Raw genomic sequence first — 17292 nt, 5'->3', positions numbered from 1 at the left:
GTGTGTGTGTGTGTGTGTGTGTGTGTGTGTGTGTGTGTGTGTGTGTGAGTGTGTGCGTGTGTGTGTATTTGCAATCCATCTTTTCATCCGTAATCGGGCTATGCTATTCATAGAAAACTTTTAAAGCCTCTATGTTTTCTGTCTTCGCCATTTAAACACGTTTTACTATTAAACTTTACCTTAAACTATAATTCTATAGATTTCAGAAAGTCCCTTGATATTATCCTAGCAATAGTTGAAAATTGTTGATGATAATAAAATTATTTATTGATTTAAAATTGCAATTAAATTCCGACAACTGAAAATTCTGGAAACGTAAAGATTCTTTTTGAGCACTACTAGATGGCAATCCATCGACACGTATTCATTTAAATGTGTATACGTTCATACAGAATCGGTGTGATAGACAAAGAGGTAGATACTGTTTTGTGAGAGAAACAACATTATATGTTCTGTTCAAACAGCAATCCAATATGGTGTCTACATCCGAGAAGTGGGTTTAAGGTGTCGTCGTCGTGTCGTTGTCGCGCGGCTAGAGTACAATAAATTGTTTACTTTTGTGTAATTTTTCCAATCATTTTGTGATCAAAACTACATGAAAAAACATAATTTCATACAAAGTAATTAACATAAATAATTAAATTACAAAATAAAGTAGTTAAATAAAGCTAGGACAAAGCAAAGTGCAAAGAAAAATAAATAGTAAAAGAAGTGGATTGGTAATACCTAACATTAGACTTTCGGGACGTTTTTGGGCATCTTGTCGAATTAATATCCAAACAAAAGTTCAAACAATTAACCAAAATCGTGCAATTTTATTTATAAAATATCCCCAATACGTTTTGAAATACGGGGACCTATAACAGAAAATTAATTATTATTATTGAAAGACAAAGCAAAAACAACAACAGCAGTAAAAACAACAACAACAAAAACAAATTTAATGGTCTTCTTTAAAAACGTAATTCTAAAAAATATATACTATTCAAAAAATTCGTATTTTAATTTCAACTAAATGGAAACAGTTTAGTGTTCTAGTAATTTACATTTGAATTTCATTTCGATCATTTAAATAAATGATGTTGTTCAATGATGAAACAATTCTGTCCATCAAATGAATGAAATATCCACAAACACCGAATAACATTCATCGGATGTAAGTTTAGATAAATTATAAAAGAGTGGAAAAGAAATGTAAGAATAAAAAATGTGAAAAACTTCATAAAAACAATTCTTGTGTACAAAAAATATAATTGTGAACGTGTTTCGATTTGTGTTCAAATAGAGAATTTAGCTGAAAATAAAATTGATAATTTTAGGTAATTTAATACATGTGCTTCATTGGTTCATTGGAACATTGCAAATTTTATATCTATTGATTATGGGTGAAACGAAATTTGAGACATTTTTTATTAAAATAAAAATAATTAAAATATTTTCGCCATAGAATATGTGTTAATTGTTATAATTTTATTCAACTATCTCGTAATTAAGCAAAAAATAATAGTAACTGTATCAGATCGTGAATCAGAATAGAAAACATTGATTCTATAATCCTAATGATGGTTATAGCCCACTTTGCAAGTCAACTACACTTGGCGAAACATCAATGCTGTTATATGACCGAATCATAAGCTTCTTTCGAAATTTATTTATTGAAATGAGTTGGAATGAGTGGGTATTCGAATTGTGAGCGAATTTCTAATTTGATTTTTGTTCAGTAATTTTACTTAATACTTGAAATCGCATGAAAAAGTAATTGGCAAAGATTTTGTGGGTTTTTATATGTTAAAACTTTTTTCTGTACGTGTGTTTTTTTTCTGCAGCCGTTTACTGATCTTTATTGTATTATTCGCATTTTTTGGTGTGAGTGTAAGACTTTAATGTGTATATATGTGTTCGAGGTTCCACAAATATTATAATTCAATTGATAAAAATTCTTGACACCCTGGCTGTTTTCATCCAAAACTACTCTGGAATAATAAACAAATATTTTCGATTTTCCGTTATTTCGTTGTCTACATTGCATTTAGATTCATTTTATTTATGAAAATTATGTTTAAGTAATGAGTTCTCCGCTTTCTACGTGTATGTGTCAAAGCGATTGTAGCGCACCCATGCGTACAAATGTTTGCCGTCATACTGTGTATGTATATATTATATTTGTGTGTGTACAAATGAAAAAGGCAGAGCAGAACATACTAAAGCACACAACACATCCATAAAAAAAGAAAAAGCGGAATAAACATGGTTGCCGAAAAGAATCTCCCTCGTCATTTTACAACGTACACATTGTACAGAATGCATAAAGTGTACATCTTTAGTTTTTTCTATATACACTCATCAAACTCACTGAATATGAACAAATAAGTTTAAAAATATCAAACATACACATGTACATATACCACGACCATATTTACATCGTATATATTCTTCTGAGCAAATATACAGCAATCAAATTCTACAATACATGTTCAAAAATTCGACTCGGCTACTCTTTCAATTTACTTTTTCTTCTCTTTTTTTTTTTTCATTTAGCACTCATTCGATTTCTGTTTCTTTATGCATGGTTTTGTGGCGTTAAATCAATTTTGGGAGACACTCAGAAACTCTTTCTATACTAGAAATGATTGTGAGATTTTCAATACCGTGTTAAGATATACTTACTAGAAAAAGTAATAAATTTAAATTGTCACTCTGATTTATGCCAATAAAACCACATGACTTATAGTTATCTATTTTTATCGAATGTTAATATACATTTTCTCTTAATTGCTTTCGATCAACCATGTCATGAGAAATTGGAGGTCAAATTGAATTATTAAATTTTAAAAGGATATACAGATTTTTAAATCTTCGAAAAAAACTATTTTGCACCATATCATAATTCTATCAAAAAATATCATACTGTAAAAGAATTGATATATATATATAGAAACTCGGAACGAATGTTTGATGTGATCTCTATCTTGTATACAAATTTGTGATGAAAATTATCAATGGATTTCAATTACTGAGTTTAAAATAGGGAGATTCAAATAAGCGTTCACTTGGAAATAGAAAACACGACAAATATTCACAAATATACGAAAACAAACACGTATGTATTTGTCGATACATATAAATACTGTCTGTTGTCTACTGCAATATTGTATTGGATGTTGAATTGACTGTAAGAAATAAGTACAAATTTAATCGATGAGACAAAATAACAGAACGCTGTTGCATTGAATTCACCACTTTTTTATAATAGGACGATTAAATGACTATATTTCCATCGTCGATTTTCTCTTTTTTTATCGATGGCATTCATATACCAACAATCTTCTGGAAGAGATTCAGTGGAAAAAAATTGATACGGTAATGACGAATAACTGTTTTCAATTTTAAGTGAGTGAGAAAGAACGATATAGAAATTGACGATGTCACCTACAATGGTGAAGACAACATCGAAGGGAATCAAATCGTACATATACTTGACGAACAAAGTAGAAAATCATTTAACAACGTTTGGTAGTAAATACCGAATTGTGTTGCTAAAATTTCGCTTTGCAAAGATTTTTGATGTCTACGTATGCATTTGGCGCAGTAGAAAAATTAGTTGCTTCTGCATGCGTACGCAATTCATGTCTAGTATTTGTAGATATTGTTCATACAATACAACTTTTGAAAAATACGCTTTCCATTTACCGTCAGCCGTCAGGTCGTCGGCTTCTAAATTACCTATATGGGTACGTGTTACACTGTGACATACAATTGTATAGCCTGTATTATGTACTCTACATACTTACAATTAAAATTAAATGTAAAGAGAACAAAATGATAGAAAACTGGCTTTATTGCCAAATATTCTCTCCTTTTTTTCCTCAATGTTACAAAAATGCACTACTGTTGCAATTATCATATCAACCACAAAAACTATGTTCCGAATAATCAAAACTATTCACTCCAGTTTCAACGTTATTTAATATCGATTAAAAATATACGTAAGGTATGAAGCGATGAGATTTTGGAACTACTGTCATATTGACTCATTCATACTTGAGAAGTTATGTAAGACATGGTAAAGTTCGTGTTTTCAGTTGTGACTGTTATATTAAAGTCTTGTTGCTAATTTAGGTATGATCATAAACCAGGAGTCCAGAAAAGTATGTTAGCAATTTCTGATATTTTTTGATGATATGTTTCCTTTTTTTTTGAAAAAAAAAAAAAAAAAAACTGAGTATATAAAATTCCGTCGATGAAGAAAAAAATTGGACAAATTTTATCTCCCCAATTATTTCTCATATTTCAACATTCAACGTTTTGTCATATATTTTTTAAAATTCAATTGTTCAATCCATTTGAAATTTAATTTCATTTCAACAGAGACTGTTTCGCAGAGTAATATATGTAAGGAGAAGAGCTTAGAGAAGCTGGAGATACCTCATTCAACTCATTAGAGTGCTCTTCCTCACATATATTGCTCTGAGAAACCATCATACACATGCTATCTCATACATTGGAGTAATAATTATGTAAATAATTGGAGATATCATTCAATTTCCGCCAATATTTCTTCTTCAGTTCATATATTGTTTTTAAATGATAAATTTATTTTGGAAAACTGAGTTTAAAAGGTTATTATGTGATATTTAAAACACTTCTCTTTAAGAATGAAATATTCTGACAATTTCTGTTAATTTTCATTTTAAACTGATGAGCAAAGAAAAAATGGATTATATAGAATGGATATTTCACACTTAAGGTGTGAATACATGGAAAAGAAGGACGATAATCATTAGTATCAATTGAATTGTATATGAAATATATTTTTTTAATTAAAAACTTTACTCACCTACCCTCCTTCTCCAACCTAGCTAAGCTAACGAATCGTTATAATATTGGTTTTATATAACTTTTGGATTCAATGCTGCTGTTTGTCAGTTGCCGTTATTTGCATCAATTACTGTACAACTGTCTGTGAAGCAGCATAATCATCATCCTGAGTATTTAATGGCCATTTTTTCTAGATAACTTTAATCTTTGACACTAAATGACCATTCTGAAGTAGCACACTTTAAATCGATGCGTTCTTATGTTCCTTGGAAATAGCTCTTGGCCATTCGCAATCAAATAAAAACACAGAAAGAAAATATCAGCCGACGCTATACGCAAAACCGACTGGTACGTGCGCTCATACGTTTTTACATCTTTTACATCTATTTCCATATGATTTTTCGACTGTGCGAAGATACGCACAAAGAGAAACGAATCAGTCGAAAAATCGTATGGTAACTAGATGTAAAAGATGTAAAAACGTATGAGAGCACGTACCAGTCGGTTTTGCGTATAGCGTCGGCTGATATTTTCTTACTGTGAAAAGAAACCAAATATCGATTGATTTATTAATTTCAAATAAGAGAAGAACAAATAATATTTGTTAAACAAAAAATAGTTTGCTGTTTTGACGTAAATGTTTTATAATAATGTAACGCGTGCATGGTGAATTGAATGTTTGATTTTAGCGCTCATGCGTGTGCGGTAAATTGCGGTTAATTCTAGAACACAACATTATAAAAATGTCGAAATTGTGACCGCATTGAGTTTTAATAATAGCCGCACAGTACTTAATAATAACCGCACCTTCAATTTGATTTGGCCGCACATTTTTTGTGTGTTATTGTTGGTAACTTTCACGGCGATTTCGTCATTTACTTTGGTGAATACTGAATGTGATGATCCTCTTCTTTGCTACCGAGTTTTCCAATGGTTTATTTTGATATTTTCCTTCTAAATTCAAAAAAGTCAAAAGTACTTGGAAGTAATGCTTGATATATCGATTTATAGACAAGTGAAATTAAAAAAATATATTTGTGTCACAACTGGTACATACTAAGGTGCAGCCCACATTTTATTGCAACAAAATTATCTTCTTTATTTTCATCATCGGCCATCGTTGTTCACAATGGATCGTTGTTTTTTTTTTTTTTGATTCTTGAAGGATTGATACAAATAAATGAAAATAAAAAATAGACACAAATTTAAGAAAAAATGCACCAGAAACATAGTCAGATTTTATTAACGCTCTGTTATTTCGCAATCAAAACGAAGGCACTCACAAAACCAACTGTGAATATGTCCAACAGTGTTCTTAACATATAAATTCGTTGTTAAAATGACAATAAACAAATTGATTGTCCAAGCCATGCTACAAAACAACTCACATATATTTTTTGAGCGTTACTGAACCAGTGATGGGCAAAGATACTTTATCTGAGGTTTTTAAGATACTGATACTGAGTTACGCACTCTATTTAACTCTATTTTTGGTGTTAGTTTCATCGAAGTAAACGCATCACAGTGAAAAAGAGATACATGTGTAGTACATATCTATTAAATATATCGAGAAGAGAGTATGTTATTCAGCGCTTATGGCTGAGTAATGTCTGAATAAAAACATACTCTCCTCTCGATATTTTCAATAGATATGTACGTTGCCGCATGCGTTCAACGAGTTATGTTTCGTTGCGTGCATATGAGTCTGTGTATACGCTATCGAATATGATTGCTAAGTGTATCGTCACATACGTTCGATGAAACTAACACCAAAAATAGAGTAAAATAGAGTGCGTAACTCATTTTGAGGGGTAAAGTCTCTACTAACACCACAAGTGCGAGTAAGCCTACTCTAATACTTGTTTCTGTGTGCAAGATAAGATAAAGATAACGAGATCTTTTATCTTATCTAGATAGAATTTAAAAACTTTTAAAATATCTTATCTGTTATCTAAACTTTAGATAGTATCTGTACACATCACTGGACTGAGCTCTAATAATAATATCTAATAATCATTTGAGCGCATTTTTCATATTATGCCGACATATTCAGTCCTTCAAAATAGAATCCAATTATATATGGTACAGTTATAATCGTTTGTTAGTTTAATTTGGATAAAAAAATGTGAGCATTTTTTCATAAACTAAATATGTCGCGTACAGTACATATATGCATGCTAAAGTATATATGTATATAACCTATATAATATAGGTCTTATTCTCTTTGAATATTATATTTGAAGCAATAGATTTCTTGTTGTGCAAAAAACCTTCAAGTTTAACTATTTTTTGGAACAAAACAGAGCCATTTCTTCAGCAGCGATTCATATATGGTTATTATGCATTTTCACATTCATCATGATTGGTTCATGTAATACAAATATTCATGATAGAATCTTCTTCTTCATACACTCAAAGGAATATAATTTCACTCAAAATATTACGAGACCTCTATTATATAATTTTCTTGAATTAAAAATAGGTTTTGGGTCGTGTTTGTATTAGAGTACCACAAAAGCATTTTTATCAGTCTATATATTGTGGATGATATTCCAGAATATCTGGATATTTAAGGCGAAAACAATAGAACTGCTCATTAGTGATTGTGTTTTTATGACCAATTTTCACGAAAAACATAATATACTACAACATCAAGATGTAGTTTTGGTTTAACCCGGTAAAAATGATATCTCCAATGAATAATAAAAATGAATTTAGAATGGCATATATGCGAATTTCTTTTACCTATGTATAAATTGATTTTCATTGTACACATTGTAGAGTTAAAAGCTTCAAAATAGCATAAATTGATTTTTTTTTATTTAATTAAAACTGTCATATTGTAAAATAAATACATATAAAAAAAATAATTGATTTATTCCAGTATAAAGTTCTATATTGTGTCATAGAAATCGCAGACACAAAGAATATTACTTGATATGATGATCCAATCCAGATATGATGACTTTAATATGATAATATGATGCATTTTCAGATCTATTTTCCTGATTACTTTCAGTTTTATCATTTGTATTTTCTCAGAGTTATCATAGGGTATATATTTCTTAACATTTCATTATTTTCGTTTAAAATTGTTGTAATTAATTTTTTGGAAAAAATATGACTAGTAAATTTAATAAAAGTATACAAATTATTTTTTCCAAGTCAAGAAATTTAAAAAGCTCTCTTTCTTTTTTCGGTTTACAGAGAAAGTGCGGGATACAAACATACTAGAGGCTGTTTACCACGCATCCGTTGTGAATTTGTGTGACAGTGTCGATATTGAGAACTATATAAATAACAAAACAAAAAGGAAAACTTTAAACTAATTAAAATCAAACAAAAAAAAAAAAAAAAAACAAACGAACTCAGTTTTAAACATCCTAAATGTGTGAAAATCGTATTGACAATTTATCACATTGAAACCGCATACATATTAATCACATTGATATTATATCAGTTTAGTGTTTAGAACAAGACCAAAATACCAACAATAGAAATAATAATTTCATAGTATTAAAAGCCAAAAATCAATCAGCCAGAACAGTTTGGTTCAACTATAAAGAATTTATAAAAAGTACATAAAAACTAAATACAAATCCAAAAAAAAAAATTTAACAAAAAAACGAGAATCCACTGCAAAAAGCATTGCTAATAAAATCGGTACATCAACATAGCAAGAGCAATAATTTTATCTGTGATAACAACTGAAACTAAACTATAAACATTTAAGAAGATCAAAAACTAACGAACATTTCTACAAAGTTATTCCAACTAAATCAATCCAAGGCATAAAAGTAATAAACAAATAAATTGAAGAAAAAAATATCACATATATAACGTAGTTATTAAGCAAAGGAATGAAAGTGATTCTATTAAGACATTTATACGAAATAATAGCTCAAATAAGGATTTCTTATGTGTACTGTGCTTCATAACTAAGTAAAAACAAGCTTTTACGAATAGCGAAGACCGAAGAAAAAAAAACAAACAACAAAAGGTACACTCACTCGTTGCCTATTGATTTAATTTGATGGTTTTAATGCTACCAAAATATAATAAATAATAATAATATACAGTTATTATAGCTATATAAAAAACCTCATTCTATTTATAATTTTCTTATTATTTATTTCTTTTTTTAATGCTGCTACTCTGCTTTATTTTCAGTTCAGCTTATTATCGGACGGTTTGGGACTGGAAAACCAACAGAAAAACAAATCAAACACCACTGAACAACCCAATTTTTAGTTCTTCAAATTGATTCTCTATTCATGTTGTGATTTCCCAAATTTTCAATTCTACATATGCTTGTGCCCATTTTTTTTGTCCGGTCTATTAATTATAACATTGCAGTTGGTATTGTTACTAAAAAAACATACCACGTAAAAGACATACCAGCAAAGTGGCCAATCCAGTGAGAAAAGTGAAAACAGAGACCGAGATAGCGCAAAAATGTAAACTTCGATTTTCTAAAAGTAGTAAACTAATCTTTTACAATGCACTTTTTGTATGGATGTGATATAGCACTAAATTGTAAGAATTTATCTGCAACTATTATCGGAATACACAAATAAACATTAACAAAAAATAAGTAAAGTAGCATTTATTTAATATCGTAGTTACATAAACTGCGTATAATTTGAATGTAATTTTAATGTTTATTTGCTGATACTATTATTAAAAAGTCTTCAAAAAGAACTTTGAAAACTAAATAAAAAATGTGTGCACTCTTTAGTCATATTGTATTTCGATAATGGTGACAAAATGAATGACAATATTTGAATTGAATGATTATTTTTTGAATAAAGTATTAGATCAAACCAACCAAAGTTGCAACCTAGAAATCGAGATGTCAGCATCGATTATGAAACAACCAGAGAATCCCAAAAAGTGTAATTTTGTGGTTTATTTATCAGATGCGAATTAATGCAATCTAGCCAACGATCTGAATGGAATTGTGAATATTTAGAAACAAATTAAAGTCAATCGAGGTTTTTCAACATCGATTTACCCAGAATTTATGAACAAAAAGTAGCACAAAACAAAAATAAGAAAAATAACAACAAACCAAACGAACCAAGTGGAAATTATTCCAGTTCAATCGAACCCCAAACGAAAGTTGTAAAAAGACAAAGGAAACGAAAAACTGTTCTAAAACTATTAGTTTTGGTCAACTTAAAATGTCAATCAGTTGATTTTATCGAAAGACTAAAACAGTGACAACACATTCAATTAGAAAATCCAATAAAGACCACATTGATGGCTGTTAACCGAACCAGAATGAATCGATGAACGGTGATCAATGAGATACAATAACAGCTTTACGAATAACGTATTACTACATATGTCCGAGAGCAAGGATAATAAGAAAACTAATAGCAAACATAGGTTGATATCAACTACTTCGGATACAATAATTACGGCAAATAAAAACACTCAAACCGACATGAAGTCTGAATACGCTTTTAAGGAAAAACTTAAAAAATTTAAGGCTAGTTTTAATCGAGACACTGTGAATGATACTGATGATGATGTCGATAACGACCATTTAACTACGATTAAGAGAAACCAAGTCACCGGCGTCGATGCAGATGTTGACAGCGCTGCCATTGATAAATTTGATATTGACGACGAACCATTCACAACTCAATTGCAGACGCCAGAAACCATCGAAAAGAAGCCAATCGATGGTAGTGAGCAAATCAAGATGATGCAACAAATCAATGACGACAACAATGATTCTATTACTTTAAAGTTACTCTGGCCACCAAAACAATTGCAATTCAATCAGTCTGATGTCTTGCCTGATAACAAAAAACTATCAAAGATGGTTCATAACAATAAAATGTACCAAATAATTCGCGATAATAATAGTATTAAGAGTAAACATATTTTGAACGCTACTGATACCTTTTGTGATAACTACAAGAATGAACTAAATGTTGCTAAGTCTGATAATATGGCGGCTCAAAGTGTTGCTGATACACGTAAGTAGTCTTTTCTAGTCTGTATGAAAAGTACTTTACATATATATATTGTGTTATTTGATTAGGAACCGCTGTAACTACTTCAATGGCAAATGATACTACTGCAAAGACTACGAATTCTACTACGTACAATAATTGTAATCGATATGAGCATGAGGTACAAGAACAATCAATTGGTGATAAGCCAACTGTGAATGCAAACAATAAGCTGCCATCGTCATCAACGTCCAACGTTAATACAAGTGTATTGCATATTTCATTTGAAAATCTTATCAAATTAATTGATTCCGAACCCAGGCGCATTCGTGAATGGAATGCGAAATCGTCGATTGACGCAACACGCTTTCTGCGTCTCTGCGGAGGTGGTGAGCAAGGTATTAATAATGGTACCACTGGTTGGGGATCACCTCCATCTGCACCAAGCGCAGCGCCTGGTAAGTTTCCATACATGTTGACTTCATTTTCTTGATTGGCAACTCCAGTTACTAACTGGTTTAATTTGATACTTAAAGGTGGAAACAACGCAAATACAAGTTCTTGGGGTTCTAATCAACCACAACAACAATGGGATCAACCTAGTGGCTCAAATGCAGCTGTTAATGTAAATGCAGCTAATGCTAATGTTGGACAAAATACAACTATGTGGCCACCAACAACTGGCGCTAATTCAGGTAAAATGACATCCTAGAAATAAAAAAACAGTGTTTCCTTTATTTATTGTATCTATAATTTGTAGGTTCACAGCAATCTCACGAACAAATTCAAAATGCCAGCAAAGCTCAAGGTCAACCTCAGCAAGCTCCTGCCCAACAATCACAATCTCAGCAAGCTGCTGGCAGGTAAATTAAATGATAAAGTTGCGATCTTTTTGCTGCCGTAATATTGATTTTAATAATATTTATACAGCAATAATAACAATAACGTCATTAGTGCAAGCGGAAGCAATAATCCTGGAAACAATAATAGTGCTTCTGGTCTAATCGGAGGTGGAACCTCGACAGCAGCTGCGAAAAATCAACTTGAACAATTGACAACAATGAGAGATGCTTTATTTAGTCAAGGTAATTTGTTCACGATTTTAAATGAATATTTAAAAATATACAAAAAAACATTAAATTAAAGAATAAATCTTGGTACGTGGCATTCACATATAACGAAATAATTTAACATAATAAATATTACTTTGAACAGATGGTTGGGGCTGTCAACATGTGAATCAAGATACAAATTGGGACGTTCCAGGATCTCCCGAGCCAATGACTGGTGGAAACATCGTAAAAGCCGATCCAACTCAATCTGTAGCTCAAGCTAGTGCTACAGCAGCAACTCCGTGGAAGCCAAACATTAATAATGGTACTGAATTATGGGAAGCGAATCTCCGTAATGGTGGACAACCACCTGCTCCAGCTGTTCAAAAGCCTTGGGGTCATACTCCATCCACAAATCTTGGTGGTACTTGGGGAGAGGACGATGAAGGTGCCGATTCAGGGTATGTATCATTTTATATGAATTTGGTTTAGTGTGAACGTCAATTCAACCAATGAAAACTAATAATCTCAGTGCATCCTCAAGTGTTTGGGCAACACAATCCAATGCACCAGCTCAACAGTGGAATCAACCAAGTGTTTCGAATGCAGGTGTAAATGTAAATGCATCTAATGCAAACGTTGGCCAAACCTCAGCAATGTGGCCTCCTGCAGCTGGGGCGAATCCAGGTATGTATAAAATAATATAAAAGTGTTTCAATAAGAATATCCGAACTTTGAATTGAAATAAAACGAACGACGATTCGAATTTATCGCAAATAGTAGCTCATTATCAGAGCTGGGCACGAACCGTCGGTCGTTCGTTCGTACATTGAAAAAATATGTTTTTGAGGTCGGTCGTTCGTTCGTTGAAATCATTAATGATCAGTCGGTCGTTCGTAAAAATTGAAATGTTCGTTGTGTTCGTTCGTATGTGCGATCGAACACCGAACACGCCCGGACGTCCGGATGTTCGGCGCAAAAATTTTCTGGTCGAGTTTGCAATTCTCTGAAATTACAATTTTGAAATTGTACAAATAATAATAATAATTAAATAAATGTCAAATATTTTCTAATTCATATTCATTTATGTTCTTAATTTGAACACTAACAAAATATTAAATTTTATTATTACGAATTTTAGGAAATTCCGTATATTTGGTATAGTCTATACCTGAAATAACCTAATATTTTCAATGATGAAATAATAGATGAATTTCATAAAATTTCGTAATAAAAAAAATTAATATTTTGAACACGTGAGAAAGAAAATTTATATGAATTAGAAAATATTTAAAAATTTATTTATTTAAATATTTTTTTCTTTAAATTTGTCCAATTATAAATTATTTAACAAACCTGATTTTACAATTTTGCTTCGAACATCCGGACGTCCGCACATACGAACGAACACAACGAACATTTCAATTTTTACGAACGACCGACCGACCATTTATAACTTCAACGAACGAACGACCGATCACAAAAAAGGAAAAAAACGCACACGAACGACCGATCACAGTCGGACATTGATGTTCATGCCCAGCTCTGCTCATTATTGACATTTATAATGAAAAATAATCCGACCTAGTTGGGTGTGGGGCGTGTCATCATCACTTTTGATAATATTTTGAGATTTTCGATCCATACAGGGTGTCTCAAATAAGTGGCTCACTACTGAGGGTATAAATTTCGATCTTTTTTTCTGTTGGTATAATTTTTAAAAATCTGCTCCGATAGAAATTTTGGAAATAAATTTCTAGGAATTTCTATCGGATTAGATTTTTGAAAACAATACCAACAAAAGAGAAAAATGAAATTTATACACTCAGTAGCTACCATCACTTACAATGGCAAATAATGTCAAAAACTGCATGACGGCGCCATCTCTATGTGCTCATGAAAATTAGAACAAAAAGTTTGTGTAGAATGTTAATTGTTTGAAGTTTGAATACGGAATCATTTGTTGTGACGACTGTCATTTTACGCTCGATAAAGATATACCGTGTAAATTGAACAAAAACCGATTTATTATTTGTATTTAGTGAATTTGTGATGGAAAATAAATTGAAATTACTTTGCACAGTTTGTGTCATCGAAATTAACTGCGAGGACGTTGCATATCACATGGTTTTTCTTCACACAAAATCAGTTGACATTTTTGACTTTTTCGCACCAAAAAAAAAAATGTTTTAATTGCCTTTGGTGCTCGTTTGGATCGCGAGTTCAATGCCAAGCACATAGAGATGTCGCTCGGAACGTGAAGCTCAAAAAAAATATACAGGTGATATAGAAAGCAAGTGAGGGTAGCTCAGTAGTGAGTCACTTATTTGAGACACCCTGTATGGATCGAAAATCTCAAAATATTATCAAAAGTGATGATGACACGCCCCACACCCAACTAGGTCGGATTATTTTTTAAACTCAGCCATAGACTAGTGGTTAGCGTGCCAGGTTTGTGAGCGTGAGGACACGAGTTCGATTCTCGGTCAAATTTGGTCCGGTATTTTTCCACCGTGATTCGCTCAGGAATCGTCAGTGGTTTAATGCGGAATAGATTTGGCCGGGGTTCGGGCTAGTGGAGTGCTTCGGAAGGGCACTTAAAGCCGTCGGTCCCGTGTGTGTGCATAACGAAGAATGGACTCAGCATAGACACACGTAAAATGGAGTGCCTTCACGTCAGGTTGTTGTATTGAATATGTGAGAGATTGCGAATACAACAACCGTAAAAAGGTAGTGCGCCATCTCTGGTGAATATACCGGTAAACCAGCGATGTGTGCATTCCTCCATTGAAATAAGAAGAGCCCAATGCCATCTAGGAATGAATGGAATTCTTGTGACTGTCATGACAATTGACTTGAGAAGAAAGCCCTGGTCACTGGCCCTGTACGGAGGCTAGTTACATGGCTGATATAAAGTGGGCCATACCGTGGGAAGCATTCTCCAAGCAATCGAGTGACAGCACAAGACGGGTCGTCATGCAATAAGTTACAAAACTTGAGCATCGAGTGAATAACTCCCCGTTTAATCCAATAATCCAATAATCCAAAAGTGAGCCACTTATATGAGACACCCTGCATATTGGCCATATTGACCACGAACTACTCTAAATATAAAAATGTAAAGGCATTAGTCGAACCATACTTTCCTCTTAGCCTTCGCGTGGGAGGTCATAAATGATGCCAATCGAAAAAACTTCTCAAAAGAGAAAGTGGTCTGTCAGGATCCTGACAATACAATTTAGCCGAAAGAAACTCCAAGTACTCGAAATTGGCCTTTTAAAAAATTAGAGTTATCGGATGATACTCCAACTGGTTTTATATTTTTCTTTTTTTATTATAATGACATTTAAATAAAAAAAAACATGCATTTTTCAACATTTCAGCAACTACTACTACAACGCCACTACAGCCTCCACAAATTGTGAATCCGGTTTTAGGTGGACAAGATGTACGCAATGTGGGTGCCAATCAGATGGATATAAGAAATGCAGATCCACGTGATATTCGTTTATCTAATGGGTATGCAATGATTATAAACTTAAAATATTTGTTTCTCAAATTGAATTAATAAGCGAACTAATATTAAAATGGCAATTGTAGTCCGCACTTTAACATTCCAATGGCACATCCACGTGACCCAACAAGAGATTTACTGAGAGAGATTTCTAGAGATGTTCGTGGAGATCTACGTGGGATCTCAGGTGAATATCAATACCATTCTTACTTTGTGATGCTATTCATCACGTTATTAAATTTAAATTAACTCTTTGTCTTGCAGGTCGTTTGAATGGAACGTCTGAAATGTGGGGACAACATCACAATTTGACTCAAGGTATTAATAGAGAAAAAAAATGTATAATTTTAATATTAACAATTATTCCAATGCATTCAATGTCAGGTGTCAATCAACAAACCGCACAGCAACCTCAGGCACAACAATCACAACAGCCACAATCACAGCATGGTCAAATGCCGATGAAGACAGGTGTGTATTATGACACGTATTCGTTAAATAATAAATAAATAGAATTCTTTCTAAGTTTATGTCATGCATTTGACATTTGGTAAGCGGTTGCTATATATAAAAAAATCACAGAATATAAACCCTTTAAAATATGCTGGTTTAGTAAGTGTCAATTGTTTTCATCTGAATTTTTTTCTATTAATGGCATCGCTTACAAAATGTGGCACATGTCATGTGCTACATTTGCATTTTAAATGAATTTAATAATTTTGATACAATCCATTTTCAGATAAACCACCGACCGGGTGGGAAGAACCGTCTCCGCCTACACAACGACGTAATATTCCAAATTACGATGATGGAACATCGTTGTGGGCACCATCAGTATGTGTTTATTTTTTTATATTTCAGTTTTTTTAGCACAAAATAAAAATATGAAAACAACAAAATCTTGAAAATGTATTTTCGTGGTAAAATGTTTTTAACAGCAACAAGCTCCACAGCAAACAAATCAACAGCAAAATGCTCAACAGCAACCTGTGCCATTACCACAAAATCGAGGTTGGCCAAAAGGTGGCAGAAGCTCATGGGATGAGCCTGTTACCGGTAAGGTTTTCTTTTTAATTCAATCACATTTCCTCTCATTTGAGGAATTATAAATTTTTCGAATCAAAACAAATTTGATGTGACTTCATTGACAAAAACTCAGGATCAGGATCAACTACTCCCCAACTTCCACAAAGTCGTATCATTCCGAGTGGACTACCAAGTGGACTTCCAAGCGGACTTAAGCAAGATGGTTCCATGTGGAATCAAGCACCAAATAATGCAGGACGCACAACTTCATGGGACGAACACTCCGTCGTTTCTGGTGTTAACGACAAAAATGCCGCAATTAATGGTGAGAATTATAGCTAAGGACTTTTGCTAAGTGTGTAACTTGTTTTATTCGAAAAATTAGCGAATACTGGTGGTGGTTGGGACAATCAAACACCAAACGTTTGGCAACAGCAGCAGCAGCAGCAGCAGCAGCAGCAGCAACAACAACAACAACAACAAGCTCAGCAACAACAACAGCAGAAGAACAAACTCATGGGACTTGGTAAGTTAAAAAAATCCAAATAAACACCAATTTTTCTATAATGTTTTGTTTTATTTCTACCTAAAGAAATAAAAAATAAAAATTCTTACATCCGTACATTACGCACTGTGATCCACAACATGCATTTATTATATGCATATTTATTTGATGTAAAATTTATTCACGAGAAAATTGAATTTGACGTAAGTTTTGCGAAACAAATAATTTTCGACACCCCAAAATTTGATAGGTACCCCAAAATTTGGGGCCCAAATTTTGCTCGACATTTTTTCAAACAGTCACAAAAAAAAATTGTGAAAAAATAACCTGTGCATAGTTTCAGTTCATTACGATATCATATAAAAATCTAAATTTTTTGTGATTTTTGTATGCAAAGTTTATCGAAAATTA

General features: G+C 32.4%; 1 protein-coding gene across 9 annotated transcripts in view; it reads left to right on the top strand.

Moving 5' to 3' along the window:
• The window catches only part of LOC116339987 (protein Gawky), a 30193-nt gene that overhangs the window by 4653 nt on the left and 8248 nt on the right, over positions 1–17292 (top strand). For 2 of the 9 annotated variants that reach the window (XM_031766095.1, XM_031766087.1), the window contains exons 1-18: positions 1019–1319; positions 8026–8818; positions 8989–9275; positions 9630–10808; positions 10874–11242; positions 11321–11479; positions 11545–11647; positions 11715–11869; positions 12000–12297; positions 12369–12523; positions 15220–15355; positions 15437–15537; positions 15615–15668; positions 15735–15821; positions 16090–16184; positions 16289–16406; positions 16510–16701; positions 16762–16902. In XM_031766095.1, coding sequence (XP_031621955.1) covers positions 10124–10808; positions 10874–11242; positions 11321–11479; positions 11545–11647; positions 11715–11869; positions 12000–12297; positions 12369–12523; positions 15220–15355; positions 15437–15537; positions 15615–15668; positions 15735–15821; positions 16090–16184; positions 16289–16406; positions 16510–16701; positions 16762–16902 — 2848 coding nt within the window. In that variant the 5' untranslated portion in view covers positions 1019–1319; positions 8026–8818; positions 8989–9275; positions 9630–10123. Of the gene's footprint in view, positions 1–1015; positions 1320–8025; positions 8819–8988; positions 9355–9629; positions 10809–10873; positions 11243–11320; positions 11480–11544; positions 11648–11714; positions 11870–11999; positions 12298–12368; positions 12524–15219; positions 15356–15436; positions 15538–15614; positions 15669–15734; positions 15822–16089; positions 16185–16288; positions 16407–16509; positions 16702–16761; positions 16903–17292 lie in introns of those variants that run through there. The other 7 variants (XM_031766096.1, XM_031766090.1, XM_031766094.1 and 4 more) reach the window with 7 other exon arrangements.

Source organism: Contarinia nasturtii, unplaced genomic scaffold (assembly GCF_009176525.2).
Source record: "Contarinia nasturtii isolate CC-2019 unplaced genomic scaffold, AAFC_CNas_1.1 Cnas_scaffold_596, whole genome shotgun sequence".
Classification (NCBI taxonomy): domain Eukaryota; kingdom Metazoa; phylum Arthropoda; class Insecta; order Diptera; family Cecidomyiidae; genus Contarinia; species Contarinia nasturtii.
This window is presented reverse-complemented; position numbering and strand designations above follow the sequence as displayed.